This window comes from Callospermophilus lateralis, chromosome 4 (genome assembly GCF_048772815.1).
Source record: "Callospermophilus lateralis isolate mCalLat2 chromosome 4, mCalLat2.hap1, whole genome shotgun sequence".
NCBI lineage: Eukaryota > Metazoa > Chordata > Mammalia > Rodentia > Sciuridae > Callospermophilus > Callospermophilus lateralis.
In genome coordinates this window covers 164116936-164141696 of record NC_135308.1, presented here as the reverse complement: position 1 = coordinate 164141696, position 24761 = coordinate 164116936, and the positions used below count along the sequence as shown (strand labels likewise).

The window sequence follows — 24761 nt, the reverse complement described above, 5'->3', positions numbered from 1 at the left end:
ACCAGGGGAGAGGACTGCAGGTGGGCACTGTTGGGTTCCCATCACTGATAACGAGGGACAGCTCCGGGGCTGCAGGCCGCCTGCTCTAACTGGTGGATCCCCTGGGCCTGGCGGAGGGAGGCAGGGAGGCTGGTGTGGGGAGGCTGGTGCAGAGGGGCTGGGCCTGTTCTTGACGGCCAGCCCACGGGGTGGGTGGGGTCTCCAGTGAGGGTGTGCTAAGCCACTGGGACCAACGCTCAGAGCCCGGCAGCTTGAGAGGTCGTCTCCCGTGTCCTGTGCAGAGCAGGCAGATTTGTAAGGTGGCTGGGTGCAGGGCCTGTGAGGGGGGCGCCGTGGGCAAGGGGCGCTGTGGACAAGGGGTGCAGGCTGAAGGTGGCAGTGTGGGTCAGGGTGTGGAGTTGGCAGGTGAGCATTGTGGGGGACCAGGGGCAGGGGTCAGGCGGATGGCTGTGACTCAGTGCCTCACCCCAGATGGGGGCCCTGAAGAGAACCAGGTTGGGGAGGGGAGGTCTGGGCTTGGGGGGCCTGGGGACCCAAGGAGAGAGGGAGTTGGGGAGCCCAGGGCTCTGCCTCTTCCTGGCTGGTGGGGAAGAGCCAGGCGGTCGTCCGGGAGGAGAGGAACCACAGCCTGGGGACCCAGCCTCGCGTAGTGAGTCCTCGGGGAAGGACCCCGAAGTGTCTCAGGCCACCGTGTTGGCTGCTATTGCAATTCTGGGACCCACACAGAAGGCCCTGAGACCCATGTCCACTCTCGTTTGGAACGTGGCCTCCTTTGGAAGGAGCATCTTTGCAGATGGGAAGAGCTTAGACCCGAGATGAGGTCCCCAGAGCTTAGTCTGGACCCCAGACCTAATGGCCAGTGTCTTTGTCAGAGGAAGGGGAGGGGGCTCCACCAGGGTAGGTGGCCGTGCTCTTAGAGCAGAGACTGGAGTGATGCGACCACAAGCCAAGGAACCCTGGAGCCCCACCCTGAGGCTGGGAGAGCCAGAATCGTCCTCGCTGGAGCCTCCTGCGAGGCCCGGCCCCGTCCACAGCTGGGCCCGGATTCCAGCTCCAGAACATGACAGTGGTGACTGTGGTGTTGGGTTTGTGGCCGTGTGTCACACAGCCAGGTGGCAGCGATGGCGCTCTCTATAAAGCCAAAGAAAGAAATGCTGGATCCTGGAACCGGGCCACCTGCCTGGGGACAGGAGTGCTCCCTCTGGGGCTCACTGTGGCCTTTCTGTTGGACACCAGAGGGTTTAAGGCACCTGGGACTCAAGTGTCCCTGCACGTGACCCCACAAGGACCGCCTAAGGGCTTGTGGCCTGTTGCTGCGGAGACCCAGCCTAGAAGCAGCAAGTCCCAGCCAGTCCTTACAGCGTGAGGGACAGCTGTGTCCCCTGGCTGCCTTCCTTCCCCCTGTGTATGGAGAGACCCTGGGCTTTGGTGGGGAGGTCCCGCGCTGGGATCAGAGATTGGGCAGGGCTGGGGGGACGGGGGTCTGGGCATGGAGGCCAGGGCCTTCTTCAGGGTGAGTCGAAGGTTCCACGGCCTGGATCCTGGGGGCTCTGGACCTGGCCGGCGAGCGCTGTGGGCAGCGTGTCCTCGGGGCTTGGTGAGCACTCAGTCTGCCTGTCCTCCTGGGGCGGCTTGTTTTCCAGAAAGTGCCGCCTGGAATGCTGCAAAGTGAACCCTCCCAGACGCCCGCGTTTCCAAGTGGAAACGAGAATCTGAAGTGTCTGAGGGAGGAGTGAAGCTGACGCCCGGGAGAAGGCAGAGTGTGCCTGTGTGGAGTGGGTGTGCACGGGTGTGCGCGGGTGTGCACGGCAGGTGCCTGTGTGACAGTGTCGGCAGTGTGTGGTGTGCATGCATGTGGGTGTGCGTGGGTGTGGCAGGGTGAGTGTGTGATTGTGCATGTGAGGGTGACACCACACATGAGACGGTGGGTGTGCAGGTGTGTCAGTGTGTGTGTGTGTGTGTGTGTGGGAGCAGGTGCATGACTGGGTGAGAGGGTGGAATCTGAGTGTGTGAGACAGGTTGTGTAAGCTTGTGTGTGTGTGCACAGGGCCCGTGCGCGAGTGCGAGCCTGCACAGTCCCCTGGGTCCGTTATCCGGAGGATGGACGTGAGAGGTCCAGGGGGGTGGAGCCCAGGCGAGGCCCCTAGGCTGGCCGGTGACTGCCTCCCTCCCCTCAGCCTGCAGGTGGGCGGCTCTCTGCTCCTGTCCCCGGGGCTGGGCCCTGCCCTGCCTGCTGCTGGGGAGAAAGCACCCACTGGCCTGGGGTTTTGTCTAGAGACTCGGAACATGAAGGTTTATGTACAAGGAGGTTGGAAAGAAAAAGATTTTTGCCCCTAAAGGAAACCGCAGGCTGGGGCTGGGGCTCAGTGGTAGAGCACTTGTCTCTGTGTGAGGCCCCGGGTTCAACCCTCAACATCACCTAAACAATAAAATAAAAGTATTGTGCCGTCCACAACTAACCGTAAACCGCCTGCATGGCCATCGGTGGGAACAGGTGGCTTGGGTTTTGATGCACCAGTACCAGGCAGCCCCTGAGGGTCAGCTCCAGCCGCCTGTGCTGGGGCGGGGCTCTGGCTTTTCCCTGGCAGTATGCGTTAGAAGCCGCTGGACTCGCCGCGTGCCCAGTCCTGTGCTCTGATCTTTAGTAGATGAACGGGACACTATTTTTTAAAAATGCATTCACTTTAAAATCAGTGACCCGGGAAGAGGCTGCTGGGTGGTTCTCCTGTTATGTGAAGGGTCTCTGGTCAACGTCCCCCCTGGCAGAGGTGAAGGAGCAGGTGCCCTGGGCCATCACCCCCACGGGGGAGGGAGCACCACCCAGGCCGCTGGCCCACGTGGCTGTTGGTCCGGACACCACCCGTGCTGAGGGTCAGCGAGCCCGGGGCCCTCCTGGTTGGGGCCTTCAGGAGATAGGTGGTCAGCTGTAGGCACCCCCAGGCTCTCTGGAAAAGCTTCTGGAACCTTCCTGAAGCAGGGGCATTGGGCTGTGGGGTGGTGCCCACCCGCAGGGAAGCCATGAGCTGGTGGGAGAGGCAGATGTCATCGCCAGGTTGGAACTGGTGTTGGCTGGTCTGGGCGAGGGGTCTGAGGGCCAGCAGGGAGGACAGGCATCAGAAGGGGGCCGCTCCCTGAGGAGGGGCCCCGGGCCCGGAGCTTGAGGCACGTCCCCGAGTCCTGGGCAAGGCACAGGACTGTGGTCAGCACTGCCCAGGTGCAGGGGTGGGGAGGGCTGGGAGCCTGTGTGTCTGCACAGTGGGGCGTTGAGCTCAGCCCTCAAGTGCCTGGGGTCCCGTGCTGCCTGTCCACCACCCCGCGCTCCCCAGGGCCCAGCAGGCCTCCTTCCTGACCCCTCAGTGCAGACCTCCCGGGTGCATTTAGAAAACCCGATGCTCCCCACCCTGTCCTCAGCCACCTGGGAGCTGGGTGCTGCTGCTGGACAGGAGACCACTGAGCAGGACCCAAGCCCCTGGCAGCAGCTGCCCCACGGCCTGGGCGCTGGGCGCTGGGCACTGGGCACTTGCCCTGGGGGCCCTCCTCTGCTCCAGCTGGTCTTTCCCTGATTTGCTGCTCTGTGGGCCCTCTGAGGTCCGTTGCTGTCCCTCGGCCTCCCATCACCTCTCGCCTCTGCCTCTCGTCCCCAGGGGACCACTGCCAGGTGAACGCCCGCTCCGGCCGCTGTGCCAACGGCGTGTGCAAGAATGGAGGCACCTGCGTGAACCTGCTCATCGGTGGCTTCCACTGCGTGTGCCCCCCGGGCGAGTACCAGCGGCCCTACTGCGAGGTCAGCGCCAGGAGCTTCCCGCCGCGGTCCTTCGTCACCTTCCGCGGCCTGCGCCAGCGTTTCCACTTCACCATCGCCCTGGCGTGAGTGCCCTGCGCGCCCGGGCTCCTCGCCTTCCTGGAGCGGGAGTCCCGGGGTCCCACCTGGGAGGGGGTGTGCCGTGCAGCCAGAGCGGCCTGAGGACGGGCCCCGCTGCGTGCCTCCTCTGTGCCTGGCAAGGAGGGCTCAGGAGGAGCCGCCTGGGGCCTGGTGTGCGGCCCTGCCTCTGCCCAGCCCCTGCCTTCTGCCCAGAAGGCCGTCCCCACAGCACAGCCTCTGAATGAGGGCCCCACCACTCTGCGGGGTCCCCTGTGCGGGTGATCCAAACAGGGCTCCCGCGAGCACCCCCACGTCAGAGGAGCCCCGTGCCTCTGGCAAAGTGCTGTGGACTGTGACTTGAGTGAGTTTGGGGCCTGTGTGTGGACCCCTAGTCGGGGCCCCCTGCCACCTGGGTGTGGCCAGCAGCCCTCATGACGACTGAGCTGCAGGAGGGCACCCCCACTGGAGGCCGACCTCAGAGGTGACCGGCCCTGGTGCCGGAGGGTGGCCGTGGGGGCCAGGGAGGTGCTGGAGGCTGACACGGGAAGTCTTTTGGCTCCTGACAGAGAGCAAGTGAAAAGCAGCAGTGTTTAGCTGAGCGTCCCCCAGGGGGGTGACGTCCCCAGGCAGGGTGACGTCCAGTAGCCGTCAGCTTAGCTTTTCTAGACTGTTACGTGGGAGGACCACTCATGGACCCTTGGCCTGAGGGACTTGAGCTGTGAAAGCACAAAAGCCCCCCAGGCCCCTCCCAGGCCCGTCCCAGGCCCGGCCCAGGCCCGTCCCAGGCCCCTCCCAGGCCCCTCCCAGGCCCCTCCCAGGCCCGTCCCAGGCCCCTCCCAGGCCCCTCCCAGGCCCCTCCCAGGCCCGTCCCAGGCCCCTCCCAGGCCCGTCCCAGGCCCCTCCCAGGCCCCTCCCAGGCCCCTCCCAGGCCCGTCCCACGCGGGGACTGTGGTCCTGGGGCTGCGTCGGGGGCCCCTCTGTACCCAGCCAGGCCCCACTGAGCGGGCAGGTGGCCTCTGCGAGTGCCGGGCCCCGCGGCCGCTCCCAGCAGCCTCTCCCCGACTCTGTCCTGTCCTCTCGGGGCCCCTGCGGCCTCGGGGTCTGTTTCCCGGGGTTTATGCTTCTGCCCACATCGTCCCCCGCCCCCGGCCCGGGCCCCTTCTGCCCGTGTCCAGCGTGGCAGGGCCCTTTGCTGGCCGTGTGCCAACCCCAGGCCGGCACAGTGAAGCCTGCGGAGAACCAGGTGCACCCACAGCCGCCACGCCACGCGGTACCCGCTCCCTCCCAGCCCCAGTGTCCAGCGTGCTGTGGGCCTTGTCCCTGCCGTGCCGGTCCTCGTTCTGGCAGCCGCCCTGAGCCCGTGTGGACGGGGCTGTGTCCACTCAGGGAGAGACTGAAGCGAGGCTGGCGCAGGCTCCCAGGCAGGACGGACGGCACAACCTGGGCCGAGGGAGGGCTCGGGGGCCAGGTCTGGTGGGCGGCTACCCCAGCACCCCAGGCAGGAGGGGCTTCCTAGGGGACGGCCCTGCTCGGGTGACTGGTCTGCGTTGTGGATGCTCACAGCCATGACAGGTCTGCCGTGTCCCCACGATCTTGGTCCAGTCCCACCTTCGCCCTTCGGGGATTCAGTGTGTTCTCCATAGCACAGTGTGAACCAGGGGGCACCAGGATGTGACAGAGAGGAGAATCACAGTCCGTCCTCAGCAGGACGGATGGCACACCCTGCAAGATCACAGGATCTTGCTTTCTTATCAACAAGCAGATAAATAAATAGGGTGATTTCAGAAATGAACAAAAGAAAGTGATGAACTATTAGAGCAGGGGCGAGATCGAGCTGAAGTTGGTGAGGGAAGGTGCGATTCATCAACTCCTGAGCCACCTGCAAAGCCAGGGAGGATTGTAACGGGCAGAGGGAGCAGCAGGTGCAAGGGCCCTGGGGTCCTCTTAACCTGTAACCTATATTCGGGAGCAGAAAGACATGGGAGAGGTGATGGGGGCTCAGAGGAGCCTGAGGTGTTCCTTCTGCTCCAGTGTCCCTGTGTGTGCAGGGGCTTGGGGACTTGGGGATCTCTTTCCAGTTGCAGAAGACACATTGTGTGGTGTGTTCTCTGTCCAAAACGTGTATGGCTGGTGTCTTGGCCACATGTCACCCTCTAGCACACGGGGGGACTGTGACGGGCTCACGTTCTGCAGGCCGTCCTCACCAGGGTCCCCCACGTTCCAGTTGACCAATCAGGCCGTCAGCTGCAGCACCAGGGTCCTCCCTGAGCTTGGCCCTAGGCTTGCCCTCCTGGGCCAGCCTTGCCCCTCCCCAGTGGCCCGATGGCCCTGGGAGCTTTGTCATGTGGCGTGGCCCGCTGCCCCGCAGGTTTGCCACCCAGGACAGGGACGCCCTGCTGCTCTACAACGGCCGCTTCAACGAGAGGCACGACTTCATCGCCCTGGAGATCGTGGACGGGCAGGTGCAGCTCACCTTCTCAGCAGGTAGGCTCCGGCCCCAGGCGCTGTCCAGCGCCCCTCGTCCCACGGCGCCCCCAGGCTGCTCACCCCACAGACCTGATTCTCGGTCCAGGGACCCACCTTACGGAAGAAATCCCGAGGGCACAGCTGCTGGTCACAGTGTCACTCACGGTGCCGGCAGCAGGAGGGGCCGCTCCCGCTTCCCAGATGGGGGTCATTCAGAGGCGTGGGCTGCGTGTGCAGCTGAGAGTGTGGTGGTGTGTGGTGCAGGGGCTGAGCCCAGGTGCCAGGCAAGATTTCACCACCGAGCTGACCCAGCCCTGCAGACCAAAAGTTGACAAAGACCTCAAAGGAGTGTCCTGCTGGTAGGGGGCTATGTAGCCAAACAGTCTAGAGGCCCCTGGCCATTCTGGTCTGTTTTTCTGGCACAGGTGATGTCTTAGTCTGCTTTCCGTTGCTGTGACACCAGACCTGAGATAAATAGCTTATGAAGAGGAGAGGTTCCTAGTTGGTTGGACCCATTGCTTCTGGGCCTGTGGTGGTTCTATACCTCATGGCAGGGGCACCTGGCAGAGGAGACCCTCATCTCCTGGCGGACAGGAAGCAAAGGGCAGGGGACGGCCAAAGCACGCCCCAGTGACCCAGCCCCCACCCACGAGGCCCCTTCCGGAAGGTTCCACCACCTCCTAGTACCGCAGTGACTGGACCAAGCATCCACACGTGGCCTTGGGGGGAGTAGGGTCCTGAACTCGGCAGGTGATTTTAGGGTACGCTGTGCCCCTGGCGGCTCCCCAGGACGCCCAGAGGTGCTGCCCTGGAGCCCTGGTCCCGACTCCCACGTGTGGAGTGGGAAGCCGGGGCCTGATTTCTCGTGGATAACAAGTAGGGACACCCAGGACACCAGCCGGCTGTCGGGGACGTGGCCACCTCTGCAGGCTCCGAGGGGGAAGTCGCTGCTCTCCAGACCCTGCCCCTCTCTCCAGAGTGTCCTGTGGTCCCCTGGTGAAGGCAGTCCCTGCTGGGGGCCTGACATTGCCCTCCTTGCCCTTTGTGCAAGTGATGTCCCTTCCTGCCAGCTGCCCGTAGCCAGCACCGCACCGGGACCCTCCGCGGGCTCCACAGGTGCAGTTGCCCGGCACCACCTCCTGAGGCCCGTCTCCTGGAGAGTGATGGCCTCGGTGCCCCAGGACCCGGGTGTGAAGGGGACATCCTCAGGACCTCAGGACGTGTCCTGTGGCTGGGAAGGCGCTGGCAGTTGTCACTAAGTGACCGAGGAGGAGACAGCCGTGTGTCCTCGGTGCTGGCCACTGCCGTGGGCTGCGTGCGCTTTCCCTGGACCAAGAGATGAAGGAGGGTGCTCCTGTGATCAGAAAAGGAACACGGGAGCAGGCCCCCGGGGAAGTGGGCCTGGGAGGCCATCCCTGGGACGCCCCCTGTGCCCTTCGAGGTTGGGGTGGAGCCCCCTTGGCGGGGGCAGGGAGCACGTGCGTCTGTCCAGCAGCCTGGAAGCCGCCGAGGTCCCCGCGAGGCCCTGCTCACCTGCCTTCTCTCGGGTCGACCCCTGGTGCAGGTGAGACCACCACCACAGTGGCGCCGCAGGTCCCTGGAGGCGTGAGTGACGGGCGGTGGCACTCGGTGCAGGTGAAGTACTACAACAAGGTAGGTCCCGCAGCCCCCGCGGCTGGGCTGCCACCGGGCCGGGTGACAGCAGGTGGTGTTGGCAGGAGGCAGGACAGGGACCCGGAAGCGCATGGCACCGGGGTGGGGCCAGAGCCACAGCTGTGGTCCCTGCTGTTGAACCTCCCAGCCGCGGGGACGGGGACGCAGCCCCAGCTTGGGCCAATTCCTGAGCACTGCAGAGGGGGGTGTCGGTGGTGGTGGGGGGTTAATTTCACCTCCCGCCAGTGGACAGAGGGCACTGGGCCGACCTTGCCCCCCGCCTCTCGCTCTTTCTTCCCTTGATGGTCATTGCTGTCCCTCTGCCTCCTGGGGCTGCCCCCTGCGTCTGTCCTGGACATCCCATCATGATCCAGTGACCCCAGACAGGTTCCAAGAGGTGGTCACTTGCATGGTGGCCACAGGTCTCCTGCTGTCCCTGGCTGTGGTGGTGCAGTGCAGGCTCTGCAGCCTCCTCCGTGACAAGGAGGCCCGAGGGGACAGTCGGCTGGCACCTGGGCTGCTGTGTGCCGGGGACATGGAGGAGGGCAGGGGGCAGTGTCTGTGGTCTGGCTGCTGCAGGCCTCGGAGCTCCTGCTGCCCTCCCACCAGTGGGGCCCCGGTGCCTGGCAGGCCATGGTCACCTGAGGAGGAGCCGGGCAGGGGAGGCGGGTGCCTCTGCCTGTGGCGTCCATCTGGCCTCGGTGTCCTGTGTCAGGGGCTGAGTCTTGTCATGACTGGGAGAGTCACAACTGCGTCACGGGTGCCTGCCTGCGTGCAGGGGTCGTGTGGCCTTGGGGGAGTAGGATGGCGTCGCCCTGTGCTCCTCCCCAGCCCCTTCCCCGGGCTGACGTAGGAAACCTGGTCTGGGCTTTTCTCCGATGGCATCTTCACCCACGATCCACCTTCCCCAGTGCCCATCTCCAGGTTCTCCTTCCCATCTCAGCTGCTCTGAAGAGCAAGCTCCTACCTTTCTGCAGGGTCCCCAGGACCCCCACAGGAACGGGTGGGTCCTGCTCCCCCCACCCAGGAGAAGATCCGTCCTGGGGCCCTTTTCTCTCCACGTGGTGCCTAAAGGACAGTCACCCCCTGGGCACACAGGTGAGAGACGGCTCCCTGTCGCAGGACACTGGAACCCCCTGGAGGAGGGGTGGGTCCCCACGTCCCTACTGAGTGTCCCCTGAGCTCAGCGACTGTTCTGCCTGATGCCAGGCCTGGGTCTGCTCCGGCAGGCAGCCCAGACAGACTGGGCGCTCCTGCTTCCTGTCCAGGTCATCTAGACGGCGTTCCTAGGTGCACCAGACCAGGGAGCCCAGGAGCAGGCGCAGAGCCCCCGGGGGCAGGCACACCTGGCCGGGGTGAAGACCGGGGTCTGTGGTCTTCCCACCCACATATAACCTGGCTTTTGTCCTGGTTTTGCACACGCCCCTTGCTGGCCCCTGGCCCCAGGCTGACACACTTCAAGAGTATCTGCAGGGCTACCTGGACGTGCCCCCCGGAGCCCCTGGTCTTCCCGTGGGCACAGCTGCCAGGGTCAGCTTCCAGCGGGCACAGGCTCGTGGGGGGGGGCAGAAGGCATGGTGGGCCCCGAGCTGTACCATCAGGACCACAGCAGACGCCACCCACGGGCACTTTCCCTCCTGCCTGTTCCAGAATCATCCAGGCCGCAGGCTGTCTGCGGGCCGGGTGAGTGGGGGAGGCCAAGTCAGCCTCGGTTCCCCCTGGTCACTGACGGACACACCTGATAATGACCACAGCAGTGTCGTGTCCAGCGGTTGAGTAGGCCTGGGTCCTCTGCCCAGGCGCTAGTTCACCTCTTGGCCTGTTCTAACACCAGGCGCGTCAGCCCCCGCCTGCCCCCGCCTGCCCTCCCAGGAGCTCCGCAGAGTGAGCGCACCTGGCAGAGGCCCCCGGAGTCCCTGGGGAAGAGGGGCCTTGCCAGGCAGGAAGGTCAGTGGGGGCTGGGTTCCCGGCCACACCTTCCTGTGCAGGGCTGGTCTGTCAGCTGGTCAGCGGCTCCCAGCGCAGCCCTGGCCCGGCTGTCCCTCTCTTGCCTGAGGCTGCTCTGGGGAGGAACCTAACAGCCTCACATTGCTGTTAGGCTCCAGCGTGTGGCTCGAGCGGGCCCCACAGCGGGAAACTCACGGGGACCGGGAGCCACCATCGTGGGGGGCCAGGCGGCTCTTACCTGTCCAGGTGCAGAGATGTCCTTGGAGTGCCCCAGGCTGGGCAGGACTGTCAGGCTGTGGCAGTTCCCAGGGAAGGAGGGAGGGAGGGAGGGAGGGCTGCCGGCCCCACGTCAGGATGTGCTAGTGACCCTGGGCAGGGGGGCCTGAAGACCACCTTCAGGGAGGTGGCTTTCCCTGCTGGCTTCGCGTTGTCATCGGTACCAGGGCTCCTGTCCCCTGGTCACTGGTGCAGGACAAAGCCCAGGGTTCCCAGAGTCTGACTGCGTGGGCTCTCAGCAGAGCAGCAGCAGAGGGCAGCCCCATGTGCTGGCCGTGCCGAGGGGCCGCGGGCTGCCCAGGCGCCCTCCTTCCTGAGAGTCTCGGCCTGTTGTGCTGTTGCCGCAGCTGGGTTCGTTTTGGGTCGTTAAGAAACTGTGTTTAGGAGCGTGGGCCTCCAGCCCTCCAGTGGGAGGAACACTGGGCTTGGGGCGTCCAGTGCCCTCCCTGCCCTCATACTGACCGCCCTCCCAGCACACTTCCGCCTGGCTCACGTCTGCTGTGGTGGCTCCGTCCTGGACGTGCTGGGGGCAGGAGCTCCCTCCTGCTCCGAGGCCGCCCACATCCTGCCCCGGCAACTTCAGGGACCCTCCCTGTGTGGGCTGGTGGGGGGCTCGGAGCCTCCAGGCTGGCTTACTGGTCAGGGTTCCCTTGGGAAACGATGGAACACGCGGACAGGATGACCGCGGCAGGGTTTATTTTCAAAGGGACGGGCAGGGTGTGGGTATTAGCCAGGGGCCGTGTGGACCCAGGGCCGGTGGCAGGGGCAGCTGAGGTGTGCTGACCCTCAGTTCTGGAGGAACAAGCACAGTGGGCAGCTGGACTGGAAGGAGAGGGTTGTGACCTGAAGCCAATCCAGAAGGGCTGTGACCTTCATCAGTGAGGGATGCAGCGGGGGGACCTCTGGCGCCCTCCGTCCCTCTAGCCTCCTCCTGGGCTCCCATTGGCTGAGGCCCTCCGGAAGCCAGAGGCCAGGGAACCCTCCTACCCTCCCCAGGTGGGAGCAGGCAAAGTGGGGATCTTTTTCTTTCTGCTTGATGACATTTTAAACGAGAAGACCTGTCCATCTCATTCACCTTCCACAAAGCCGGAGTGTTGGGGGCGGACCTTGTTCCGGGAGACCTCTGCCTGCCTGTTGAGCTCTGCCCACCTGCCCCCGTGGCCACCAGGGAGGTGATCTGGAGTATCTGTGGCCATCGCCTCTTGGCCCACAAACATTTTTCCCTGGTCTTTTGTGAAAGACGGTTGAGAATTTCAGCCACCTGTAAACATTGGCTGAAAAGCATTTGAAATTATTTCTTCACACTTGAAACTCAAGTCTGCCATCTGGCTTCTTCTCAGTGCTGCTCTAGCATCACCCCTCAGCCACACACACCTGGGTGTGTGTTCTGGGAGCAGACGTTGCCCTGTGCAAACAGCTCTGGGTAGGCGTCTCTTCCCCTCCTGGACTGGACGGCCCCTTCCGACCATCACTGGGCAGTTGTTCCTCGCTAAGGACCTCTGGTGGCCGTCTGTGGAATTACGTCGATACCCCTGGCCTGGCTCCAGGATGGGGCTGGGGCACAAGCTATCAATAGGCTCCTGGGGAAAGGACAGCCCCTGCCCGCCTTGGCCAGGCATCATGGAGTGTCCTCCAGGGCCAGATGTGCCTGCCTGGCTTTCCCAGGACCGCTCCTGGCTGACGAAAAGCATGGACAAGCTGGGGAGGGATGTGTGCCTGGCTCGGACACTTGGGCAGGCGGCCCCCGGGGCCTGGGGTGTGGTGGGGCGGGTGTGGGCAGTGAGTGGGCTGTAAGGCGGGGCCGGGTCTGTGGGGGCTTGCATGAAGAAGGGATTTAGGAGGAGGGGCAGGGCCGAGCAGGTTTCTCCACCTCACACTGTTGGTGTTTGGGGTTGGATGATTCTTCTTCTGGAAGGGCCTGCATTGGGTGGTATCCCTGGCCACTAGCTGATAGCCACCAGTTATGGTGGAAACCAGAATGTCCCCAGTCATTGCCAAATATCCTCTGAGGGACATTTGCTCTGCTGGAGAAGCACTGGGATGGAGGGGTGAAGCAGCAGTGGGGGGCTCAGGGACGGGATGGTCGGGGCTGGAAGGCAGCCTGGACGTTCTGGTGCAGGTTGTCTCCAAGGGCCAGAGGCATTCAGAGGCCCTGCCTGGGGGCCATCACTGTAGTGGCCGTGGTTCCCCTGGTGGCCACGTGAGCTAGGGGGCCTGCTGTCTGTAGGGTGCGTGGCCCCCTTGCCCAGCCTGGCCTCTCTGGGCCCAGGCCATTCCAAGATGGCATGGGGCGGTCTTTGGTGCAGTCTGAGTGTGTCCATGGGACACCGAGGCCACGGATGGGATGTGCTGCTCCCCTCTGCACTGGGATCTCGGCTTCTGATGGAGCAAAGGAGCCCCAGGCTCCAGGTTTTCGTGACTGCAGGGTGACCTCTAGATGTGGTGTCCCTAGGAATTGCTCACCCTGGCTGGAGTGTGCTCCCTTTGCTTATCTGCCCTGTTTATCCTGCATGTGAAACCCCAAGGTTCCAAGGACTACCACTCTGACCCCAGCCCCTGGCGCCTGGAGCAGTCTTCCCGGGCCCTGTAGATGCACCACCGTGTGGCCTAAGAGCCGTGTGGCCTCCCTGGTGACCCCCTGCACCTGTTCCCTCCCCTCCACTTCTGTCTTCCTTGCTTCATCAGACATTCGTGGAGGGCCTGCCACATGCCAGGCACTCTTCTGGCATTAAAATCCTGTTACCTGCTGGGTGCGGTGGTGCACATCTGTAATCCCAGCAGCTTAGGAGGCGGACGCAGGAGGATTGCAAGTTCAAGGGCAGCACCAGCAACTGACTGAGGCCCTAAGCAACTCAGTGAGACCCATCTCAAAATAAAAAATAAAAAGGGCTGGGGAGGGGCTGGGGCTGGGGCTCAGTGGTAGAGCGCTTGCCTAGCACGTGTGAGGTCCTGGGTTCCATCCTTAGCACCACATAAAAATAAATAGAGCGTGGAAAAATTTCTTAAAAATGGAGGGTCTGGGATATGGCTCAGAGTAGCCCTGGTTTCAATCCCTGGTACCAAAAACCTCTCCAGACCAATGTCCCTCCTGACATTGACTCATGTTCACATAGATGCCCCTGCATGTGTGTTTAGAGGGTCTGGATTCATAAGGGCTCCAACTGGGGACAGGTGGCCTCGAGTGGCTGAATGGCCAAACAGCAGGTTGGTCCACACTAGGGTCGTGGAACACCTCGGAGCAGTGGGAAGGAGTGCACAGCTGAGCGCCAGATGTGGGCACATCTCCAGAGACTCAGGCGCGTGAGAAAGGCCCATCGCATAGGTGCCACCCTCGGGCTTCATTAGTGTCCTCAGAGTGACGCGGTGATAAGGATGGAGCACGGGTACCTTTCTCAGGGGACCAAGGGATGCTGCAGGAGGGGACGTCCTTGACATCAGCGTGTTGTCTGGGCTTGGCCCCACCCTGTGGTGGGATCGGGTGGAGGGAAGGGAACTGTTAGTTTGACAGTTGTGTGTGCGTAAGTGAGCTCACATCCCTGAACAGAGAGAACTTTTAAAGGGTACAGGAACACACGCTGGTGTGTGCGTATCATTCTTCTGAATGTATCCCTGACCTCTCCAAAACATGAGCCTGTTCAGAGCATCCGTCAGATGGCCTCTGCTGGGCCAGGGTCCACCCCACGGTGTGGCGTCTTAACCATGGATAGTTATCCATCCACTGGATGGAGTAGCGTGGCCCCTGGTTCTTCCTGTCTGGGTAGTTCAGCGGGCTCTTCTAGAACAGCCTTGTGCCTGTGCCCAGGGTGTTAGAGGTGGCTGTCGGGGTCCGTCCTCTGGCAGGCTGTCCAGGCTGTCCACGAGGCTGCCAAGGTGGACTGGTGCTTGCCGGGGCTCCTGCGTGTCACCCCTGCTCGGGTCAGAGTCTGATCACGTGGCCACGCTGGCCTCCAGGTCTGAGTGATGGGCTTGTTGGCAGGAGCCCGAGTCCCAAGGCTGTGGTGGGCAGAGACGTGCCCCTGAGTTGCGAACAGGCAGGAGACATCGGATCACGCATGTGGGAGCCATTTCAGCCTCAAGTTTTCTGTTTCTTTAGGCCATCAGGTTAAAACTGTGCGAGGTACAAAGAACTAAACCCCTGTGAAGTTAATTGAGCTTCGTGAGACCCTCCCGGGTGCGGGCTTATCGTCTCACCCACCCTGCCCGGGCCAACAGAGGGGGCGCAAGGTGTCTCGTGGGAGCGTGTGGGATGCACCCCGGGGTTCAGTGACCATAGCGGTGGGCTTCCCACTTGTGCAGGCCCCTCTCCTGGGCCAGGCGGGGATTCCATAAAGATCTGGTATCGACATTTCCATAAGGTGACATTCCACCAGTCCTGGGGGATCACACGGTGGTTCTGAAAGGGCTTATCCTTCATCTCAGGCTGGGAATGTTAAATGCCTCCCTTGAAGCCGAGCACAGCAGGTAATCAAAGCCCGCGGAGGGGCCCCAAGTGGAGCAGAGAGAGAGGAGAGTGTGGTGCCCAGCTCTGCACGGGCGGACACACCCTTCCTGCCCTGGCGTCCTTTCCTAAACATGACCTCATCAGATGGAGACAGCCACCTGCCATGGAGAAGCCCAGCCCCACCCTGGGGCCGCTGTGTCCCAAACCCTGTTGTGGAAAGTCACCGGGGCTGGGCGGCCCTTCGCGGGGTGCTTCCCGTCCGGCTGGTGGCCACTCTTCCCTCCACTCTGCCTCACCATCCCAGCCCACCCCCTCCACGCGCACCCAGGGCCTTGGTGTGCCGGGCCCTCCCAGGACCCCTGGCACTGGGCAGTGTGCCTGACCGACGCCCACCTGGTGCCCACTGGGAGGAGGAGGCCCAGGCCGTCTTCCCCGGCTGCGGGTCCGGGGCCCTCATGGAGGTGCCCAGGGCCGTGACGTGCCCCCACCCGTCCCTCCCCGACATCCTCCCTCTCTTTGCTCCTCTACCCACAGCACCTGCTCCCCGCCCCCCACCCACCACCACGCAGCGTCTCAGTGGCCTACAGACAGGAGGAAGGGGCGGCCCAGAGAGGTGGCCGAGGAGACAGGAGGCCCGGGGTGGCTGCCCAGACTGGGGACGGCAGCCCAGGGCTTTGTCAGCGTGTGCGTGTATAAGTGTGCAAGATTCTGTGTGTGTACAGAGTGTCCTCCGGTGAGTGTGCATATACTTGTGTAAGTGTGAGTGCAAAGGTGTGAGTGTGCACACGTCTGGGCAGGGGTGTGAGCGTGCATGCGCGGCGAGCATGAAGGAGCACGTGTGTGCAGCGAGTGTGACAGTGCGTGTGTGCGGCGAGCGTGACAGGGCGTGTGCGCAGTTCTGAGCTGGGCCGTGGCTCTTAGAAGCTGACCTGCTGGGCGTCCTCTTCCCCAAGCTCCACCTTTCTTCCTGGGACACGGGCGGCCTGACTGTGCTGGCCAGTGCCCGATGGTGGCCCCTGGGGCTGCTGCCCAGCAGGGCCCCCTCTGCTTTGCTCCTCTGGCTGGGACTTTTGTGTCTCCCACGTGGGGTATCTGAGGTCCCCCGTGTGGACCGAGCAGCTCTGTCTACACAGACCCCAAGAGGAGGGCCAGGTTGCCTCCCTTGGCTTCCCAGGACGGTGCTGTGTCTCGCCTAAGACCTGACGGGGCCTTGGGTTGTGCGGGCGAGGCTCCCACCTAGGGGAGGGCCTGCTGGGCGGCAGGGCCGGCCCCTCCGTGGGCCCCGGGGCTCCTGTTGGGACCTGGGTCGGGCTCGTGGGCCGAGCACTGGGCCTGTTGGGCCTTTTCCAGAGCAGGTCGTGGTGTGGAGACCCTGAGCCCCCGGGGCACGGGCCTGCTCAGGAGCTCCTGTGCCCTGCTCATACTGCCCCCTCTCTGAGCTCTCTGTGCCCCGGGAGGGGACAGGTACCCTTTCTGTCTTTGGCAAAATTAGTGAAAGTCCAGGCGGCCTCCGGGCCCGGGGGTGGAAGGTGTGGTTGTCTGGAGACCTTCTAAGGAGACCTTCTGGCCCCCTGGGTCCTAGTGGGCACCAAGCAGCTGTCGTCCCATCACCCTGGGTGACCAGCGGCGAGGGGGAGGGAGAGCCGTGCCCTGGGGTGGCTTCAGTAGCATCTGGCCCTGAATGTGCAGTCACACACCGCTACCCCGCCTCTTTTTTCTTTAAAGATGCAAAAAACAAAACAAAACAAAAAAAAACCCCAAAAAACACCCTTTATAATCCAGAGCAGGAGCTTTCAGACAGCAGAGGGCTGGGGAGAAGGGCTGCTGCCCGTGCCGGCCGCTGCCCGAGGTCACCGCGCTCTGTCTTCTGTGAGAAAACAGTGCTGCACGCCCCGCGCCCCGCAGACCCCGCGCCCCCGCCTGCCCAGTTCTCCACGCGCTCACTGCCCCCAGGAGGCCGGTCTGGTTTTCACAGGGTCCTGGCGCCCAGGGAAGCACGTGCCTTTCCACGGGGTCAGGAAGTGGACTCCTGGCTTTCAGGAGCGGGGAGCTCGGGGGCTGCTGTCCTGCGCCCCACTGACCGTAGGCCCTTGCTGCTGACCCTCACTGGCAGTGGGGTGAGGTGGCACGGCCAGCCCCGCCAGACACTCTGCAGGGTCCCAGATCCCTGGGTCATCGTGTTCCCAGAAGCCCTCAGGGGCTGGGCATTTACCCACGATCTGGAACTGTCCACTGGGCTCAGGGCCGGTGTCACCTGCCCATGTCAATAGCAGGTGGTGGAGTCGGAGCACCGGGTCCCCCTGAGCCAGGGCTGCGTGGAGGACCTGGGGCTGTCGTTCAGTGTGGGGTCGCTGGACCTGCTACTCAGCCTGGCAGCAGGCCAGCAGCCCCGTGACCCGTGGGACCTAGGTGGGAGGAAGATGAAAGGGATAAAACGAGGTAGCCATGGTGCCAGGCTCCAGACCCGAATCCCACGTCCACACACTGAGCATGAGCACTCCCAAGTAGCCCCCGCCTCACCGCAGGTCCACGGATGGCCCCTCCTGACCCAGGGCAGAGTAAAGGACCCAGGGAGACTCTGGTCAACGAGGAGATTTCTCTGTAACTCACGAGTCCAGGGTCTGACGACCGGGTCCCTGTGCTCCTGACAGAGCCCTCTGTGGTCCTCCCAGGCTCTCGGCTTCCATCCACAGAGCAGGAGAGTGGGACCCACGGGAAAGTCCCCAGCAGAGAGGGAGAAACACGTCGGGCGACCTGCCCAGGGAGGACCCGAGCCGCCTCCGGTCCCATCCAGCGATGGCGTCTGCCTCTGTGGACAAGCCAGCCGCGGGGGAGCCTGCAGCCTCCAGGCCTGACTCTGCTGGCCCTGCTGACCTCTCCCCTAGCTTCTCCCGAGGGAGACCAGGCCGGGCTCACGTAGTCCCGTCCTTAAAGTCCCTTCTGCGAGGAGGAGGTCGAGGACCTCCTGTTGGGTACACTCCTCTTGGGGACCTCCTCAGCCTCCGTTCCACAGTAGCCTCCACCCGGGGCTGCCCCCAGCCCTGGGGAGCCGAGGAGCCTCGACACCTTCCCAGGGTGCGGCTCTCCGTGTCCTGTGGGAAGGCTCTGGGAGCCGGGCTTCTCGTTTTGCCTTTGATGTTAAATCAAGAGAAGTGTTTATAACCCAGGTTTTGGGGGACGTGCTAGGAGAACACTCTACCACGGAGCTGCACCCCCTTTTATTTTGTGCTCATGTGTAACTTATTTTTTGAGGCCCCCCCCAAGTGTGTGCTGGTGACCTGGTTGACCGGAGGAGGCAGACTGAGGTGGTCAGTGCTCTTGCATGTCCAGCCTGAGGGTGGCAGGTGCAGCCTGGGTGGACTTGGGGTCTGGTCCACCCACCTCCAGGTCCTGGGCCAGCACAGTACTAGGCAGAGGTCTTCTGTCCTGGGGGAGAAACCCAGCCTTGCCCTGGAGAGCTCTGGACCATCTGTCCCCGTCGAGAGGCTGGCCTGGTGTGCGGCTCCTCAGTCCCCCGGACACTTACCAAGGCCTGCAGTGTGTCACACCGAGGGCTGGTGCCTGTTCATCCCACCCTGGCTCTGCCAGCCCAGCCCATCCCTGGGAATTCTGTGACGGGAGCAGGTGACGTCCCAACTGTGGGGTCTTGTATTCTGGTGGGGAGGCCAAGAGAGACAAGGAATATCGAGGAAGAGCCTCTAGAAGAACCAGGAGCCGTGTTGGGGGATGGGACGTCAGTGTCAGACACACCTGGGCGTCTGGCTCTTCCTCTCCTCTGCCCCTGTCACGTGTGGTCTGGGGTGGGTCTGGCACGGGCTCTTGCCCCCTTCCTGGGGTGTGGTCTCCAGCCGGTCCACCCGGCCCAGTAGGTGCAGCACCAGGCTTTGCTCCCCGCGGCCCTGCCTCACGTCCCCAGCTGCGCGTCCTGTGATGGGAGCGCCAGCCCGTCACCTGACAGCGAGCCAGCATCCACTCACTCCCGGGCTCGCGCCCCGCGTCTGCTTTCCCGGGTACCCAGGCCCCTCCCCACACAGAAACCGTGCCCGCCCCCACCTCCTGACGCGGGATCCGAGGCTGCGGAAACGTGAGCCCTTGGAGAGGACACAAAAGCTCGCCGCGGCTGCCTGGGGCGCCTGCGCGGGGCGCCAATGGGAGGCCCACACGGGAAGGTGACAGGTGGCCCCAGGGACGCACCCGTACCAGGAGTCCTGCTGCAGCCTGGCCCTCCGGGGACCTGCCGAAGTGCACAGCGGCCCTCGGCCTTCTCGGGGAGGCGGAGTGGCGTGGTGGTCAGTGCTCGCTGGCCTGTTTCCACTGGCCCTGTGAGGCGTGCTCGGGGTGTCCTGTGCCAGGCAGGGCAGCGGGCCAAGGGGCCTGGGTGCCAGGGGCGCGCCGCTCCAGGTGCCCTCCTCGGCTGCCCCCACCTCTGCTGTGTGCTGCTCCTGCTTTGTCCAGCCCTGAGCATCGACAGGGCCTCGGGTGTCTGTCCCCTCTGTGAGGCCCGGGGCTCACCGCAGGTGGTTTGTGCCTGGGTGGGGTTGCTGAGCCCCAGGAGGGCAGGTGCCTGTGCCCACTCCAGAACTGGGAAAGGGAAGGGTCGCCCTTGGGCCCTGGCATGGCTCGCCCCGCTCTCTCGTCTGGGGAGAGCTGCAAAGCAGGGCTTCTTGGCTTTTATCTGACCCCGTCCTGGGCAGGGGCCCATGGGCCCAGGCACCACCTGGCGAGCTCTGGCTGGACTGCTGGGGGACCGTGGGCCGCAGCCTGGTGCCGCCCCTCGGTGTCCCTCCAGCGGCTGGCCAGCGGCCACTCTCCTCGGCTCGCCTTTGTTGTTAAGAACATGCCAGACGAGGGCTCTGCCTCCGAGCCGCGTCCCTTAGACAGAGGCAGCCGCCCCGTGCCTCTGTCTCTGTCCCTGAGAGTGGCCTGCACGTCGTCCACACACTATGACCCTCACGGGGGACGTCCCCCCCTCACAGTGAGCAGCCTAGACAGGGAGGCCACTTGACGTGCTTCATCATATGTCACAGGAAAACATGGGGACAGATCTTTCCAAGGTCATCCAGGTCTAGTGACCAGGTGGCTGTGAGGGCAGGAGGCCCGTCCAGGAGCCTCTCTTCCCTGTTGAGTTGAGGCCCATCACAAAGGATCTGCTTTTAGGTGGCTCTGGGCGTGTGGTACGGCAGCTCCTCTCCTGAGGTCCAGGATAGGCCCTCCATCCTGACAGGACACGCCGGCCCCTGGGCCCTGCCCCACTCAGCTGGCCTCGACCTCTGGACCTGTCCCCTCGGGGCGTTTCGGGGAGGTGGAGTCTTGGGCCTGTGGCCTGTGTGATGGCCCCTTTCACCCAGCACCATCTCGAGGGTGGTGTGCTGGTGCTCTGTTCCGCTGCTGACCGAGTGACCCGTGTGGCTGGGCACCTGCTGAGGGGCATGCGGGTTCTGTGCTGCTGAGGACAGTGTGGGCCTGGTTCTCTTTCCAGCTCCCTGGTGTGTGCCTGAGACTGACCATGGTCCAAGTCAGCCGTGAGCAGCCCCGTGTGGTCCCGGGTCATCCATCCCATGGCTTCCTGCCACCCTTGCCCTCCGTGCTCACTGACCACATGTTGCTGGACAGAGTTGCCGAAACGGGGCGTTTGGGTTGCTGTCCCCAGCCGCTGTCCTGGGGCAGCATGAGGAGGGACTGGCCAGTGGACGCCAGCTTGCCGCTCTGTGGAGCCGGGGCCAGGCCCCAGACCCCAAAGGATCCCTCTGCCCTCAGCCCACGATGACCCTTGTGCTGGGCCTTCCCACTCTTGACCACTAGTGCCCAATTCTTTGACCACAAGCCCCATCCCTTCGGCCTGGGGGGCATCAAGCCGTGCGGGCGGGCGGCAGCTCTCAGGCAGCCTCCTCCAGCCGTGCGCCCTCCGCTGCGCGGACCGCAGACGCTGAAGTCTGGCGTCAGCAGCGGGGTGCCCACGTCAGCAGGGGCTGTTCTGATGCGGACGTGTAATTTTTTTGGTCTTCTGCCCCAATTTTCTTTTCCCTCGCGGCCTGTGTGAGCCCGGGGTGCTGATTACAGGCCGCCGTCTGCCGCAGCTGCAGTTTGGTAAACAGCAGCTTCGTCTCATTAGGGCCTTCCGAGCGTAAGTGCTGTTTATGTCCTGCCTCCAAACGTCTCGCACCCGGTCCCAGAAACTCAAATTATACGCCGCGGAGATGACACCGGGCCCGCCCAGCTCGGACGGCTCTCCCTCCCCGACGGCACCTACCACTTACACAGCCCTGATGGGCACTTGCTGGTGTCTGCCAGGGCAGCCCTGGGTTACCCATCGAGGGCAGATTCTCCCAGGAAATGGGTTAGCAGACCTGGCGATTCCATCAACTGGTGTAAAGGGTTTCCCGTGAACCAGGACGGTTGGCATCAAAAGCCTCTCCTGGACTTACCCAAGACACTCATGTATCTTCTGTTGACATCACCCTCAAAGTCCCTGTAACACAAAGATATTCTGATATTAAGTCCTTATCCTGTCCACAGAGAGACCCAGGTACAATAGTGGGCCTTATTCAGCTCAGGTGGTTGGATGAGCTGGAGAGGAAGGCTCAGCTGGGGAAGCCAAGTACAGCCACGTAGGCTGTGTACTGCACAACTCCGGGAGATGCTGCCAGGGTGAACAAAGCCCCCGCAGCCAGACCCCACACTTGCCTGGGCTCCTGATACCAGCAACTGTCTTTCAGCTCAGCATCCTCAGTCAAAGGGATGCTTTGTTCCTATGGGGAAAAAATGAAGTTTATTTTTGAAGGAACTGTGTTGTTCCCTTATTAAAAAGGCATTTAGGATGGTTTACTCATACCGTTTCTGTCACTGTGTACAACAAACTGGGAAGAAGCAGAAGATCAGACCCTGTTATGGGCTCAACCCCATCCCAGGGATGTTAAGGGCCCTTCTCTTTTTTTGAACTTTTCACTTTTGAGATGGGGTCTCCCTGTGCTGCCCGGCTGGCCTCAGACCCTGGGCTCCAGCCCATCTCCCACCTCAGCCTCTCGAGTGCTGGACTCCAGGCGCGTGTCCCCCGGCTGACGGGCACATCACTCTGTGGGTGGGGAGGGACGTTGTGGGCGCCCACGCTGACCCCCTGTCCAGGGTCGGGGTGGCCGTCCAGGAGGCCTTGGCTCACCTCGCAGACGTCGTGGGATGCAGGTCTTGGCGTCCGGGTGGCAGGTGTGGCCTCCGCCTCCTGGCTGCCCCACGTTTCCAGGACACTGAGACCCGCATGACCCTGTGGTGCTCTGTGTCTCCTGGGTCGCCTGGGTGGACACTAGGTGTCCTGAGAGGGGCCACCGTGAGTGGACAGCTGAGAAGGCTGCTGGGAAGAGGATGCCCTCCCCTGTGGCCAGGCACAGCCCTGGACAAGGGCACAGCCTCACCCACCCACAGGGCAGGACCTCAGGGAGGCCATGGGAGACCAGGAGCTGGGCTTGCTCTGGGGCACGGGGGGTCGGCTCCTGGCCTCGAAGGGGGCATGGAAAGCGCGGGTTCTGGTGTGGACAGGCTCCTGGCCTGGACAGGGCTCCATGCTGTGTGGGGACACAGGCCATCTCAGGCAGGCAGCGGCTCCTGGGATCTGTACCCTGGAAGGTGGGTGGGGTGGGCAGGGCCTGCGAGGGGCCCAGTGCCAAGAAGGTGCCCAGAAGAGCAGGGGCAGGGGTTAGGAGGGTCCCAGGCTTTGTGCAGGCTGCGACCCAGGCCCACGGTTGACCCTCCTCACTGGGGGGATGAGGCAGATGGCTGGGGACAGGGCTGTGTCCCTGGAGCCTCCACGGGCCATCCCTTCTCTTCAGCTGTCGGGTGGCCGTCAGGCCGGGGCATGCCCTGGCCACAGCCAGTCCCTGCAGCCTGTGCCTCCGTTGCCCGGCGACCCCTGCAGACACCAGCTGTCTTGCTGTGTCCTGCTGCGGGCACATCTCAGGGCAGCAGTCCTGCTCCCAAGGCCTCACCCCCAGGCTCTGGGGAGGGTGTGAACTCTGGGGCCCCCACACCTGTGCAGCAGGTTCAGGGAACTCACCCCAAACCAGGCTCTGGCCCTGGTGCCCTGGTGCCCACGGGGCTCTCCAGCCTCCTCCCTCCCGGTGGTGCCGGGCAGGGACCCGCTGGGTGGTGGCGCTGATGCCGTCTGCCCCTCTCTTCCTACAGCCCAACATCGGCCACCTGGGCCTGCCCCACGGGCCATCTGGAGAGAAGGTGGCCGTGGTGACCGTGGACAGCTGTGACACCGCGGTGGCTGTGCACTTTGGGAGCTACGTTGGGAACTACAGCTGTGCTGCCCAGGGCACTCAGAGTGGCTCCAAGAAGTGAGTCCTGGGGGCACCGGGCGGCTGTGCCCCGGCCACTGCTGCAAACACTGGATCACCCGGGGCCCAATCCAGCCTGGCCTTAGGTTGCCCCCCTGATTAGGGCACCTTCCCTCTGAGACATTAGAACCTTCTAGAATGAGCCCCCTCAGTGGTGTCTGTCAAGAGAGTGTCCAGGGCAATTCAGGACTTAGCCAGAGGCCCACCCTGCCCTGTCTCCATGGGATCCCTGGCTTTGTCCTGGCCAGCACTGGGGCCTGGACACCAAGCTGCCGTTAGCGGGAAGTGGCCGGATCTCCTGTGGGTCCTGGAGGCGGCGTGGGTCTCCCTCCAACTCAGGACGGGATTCCCCGCAGGTGAGCAGGGCACTGCTGGACCTGTTGCTCACCGTGTGCAGGTGGACCTTGGGGCCTTCTGGAGGTCAATTTAGTTGAACCTGGTGTGGCCTGAGGTTCTGGCTGATGTGGGCCCAGGATGACCATCTGTCCCCCAGGCCCCACCCCGCTGTCCCTGGAGGTCCGAGCAATCTGGCCCGAGGGCACACAGTTGCCATGGGGGGCTGGGCTCCGTTTTCCTTTGGCCTTCTCCTGGAGGGTCTTGGGGCAGGGAACATAAAGCCCCCTTTGGCCTCACTGGTCCACCTTCCACTGGAGGAGAGGACCTGCCCAGGCACATGGACTCAGTGGTTGGTCATGGTGAGCCTGGAACGGCCAGTTTCCCAGGGTGAGATTGAGGGGAGCAGGCCCAGAGAGTCCGTGAAGAGCCAGGGTGGCCCCGGAAGTAGAGTCCTCCCTCCCTTCTCACCTTGGTCCCCTCCTGGACTCCTACCTGCTCTGTCCACCATGGACACACTTCCGGAGGCAGAGATGGCAGTGAGAGATCTCAGAGCAGAGCCGGGGCTGTGGCGCCTCTCACTGCCCGACGTCACAGAGGACGGACGGCTCTCCCTCCCCAGGTCCCTGGACCTGACGGGCCCCCTGCTGCTGGGGGGCGTCCCCAACCTGCCCGAGGCCTTCCCTGTGCACAACCGGCAGTTCGTGGGCTGCATGCAGAACCTGTCCATCGATGGCAGCAGCGTGGACATGGCTGGGTTCATCGCCAACAACGGCACCAGGGCAGGTACGTGGCTGGACATGGGCTGAGCTCTCCACGGCCAGCGGTCCTGGCCTGGCCTGGCTCAGTCGGGGACCAGCTGGCCCCCCGGGAGAGGCTCTGTCCTGTGCCTGCTGAGGCCAGGCCGTGTGCTCCACGTCGACAGGCTGTGCTGCTCAGAGGGACTTCTGTGACGGGATCTGGTGCCAGAACGGGGGCACCTGTGTCAACAGGTGGAGCACCTACCTGTGCAAGTGTCCGCTCCGCTATGGCGGGAAGAACTGTGAGCAAGGTGAGGTCTGGCTCTGCCCGCATCCCCTGCCAGGGCCGCCCCGGGGAGCCACAGGGCTGTGAGCCCGGCTGGGGGGCTGAGCGGGTGAGGCTGGGCCCAGCCTGCGGGGTGCCCTGCCTGCTCCCACCAGGGCCACGTGAGGGCAGGAGGTCATGCGGTGCCCTTCCCTGGGGACACCCTCCAGCCTGCTGCTGGCTGCTGGCCCCGCCCCTCCCCGCCTCCATACGCAGACGCTGGCGGATTTTAAGCAGTCAGCTTGTTCTGCAGCGGGACCTTTTTAGTGGGTACCCTCACTTGAAGAATCACTTCCACTCCTCAAAAGGGTGGCGTGACCCCGCTGCCCCCCACTCAGATCCCCAGTGCTCCCCAGCAGGTAGAAGGTTCGGAGGTGCCCCACGCTAC

The 24761-nt window shown here is 63.7% G+C and overlaps 1 protein-coding gene across 1 annotated transcript in view; it reads left to right on the top strand.

The window, feature by feature from the left end:
* The window catches only part of Celsr1 (cadherin EGF LAG seven-pass G-type receptor 1), a 116493-nt gene that overhangs the window by 56503 nt on the left and 35229 nt on the right, over nucleotides 1-24761 (top strand). Inside the window, exons 3-8 of the mRNA XM_076855446.2 lie at nucleotides 3645-3867; nucleotides 6231-6346; nucleotides 7893-7981; nucleotides 22818-22975; nucleotides 23931-24094; nucleotides 24234-24359. Of these exons, the coding sequence (XP_076711561.2) occupies nucleotides 3645-3867; nucleotides 6231-6346; nucleotides 7893-7981; nucleotides 22818-22975; nucleotides 23931-24094; nucleotides 24234-24359 (876 nt within the window). The remainder of the gene's footprint in view (nucleotides 1-3644; nucleotides 3868-6230; nucleotides 6347-7892; nucleotides 7982-22817; nucleotides 22976-23930; nucleotides 24095-24233; nucleotides 24360-24761) is intronic.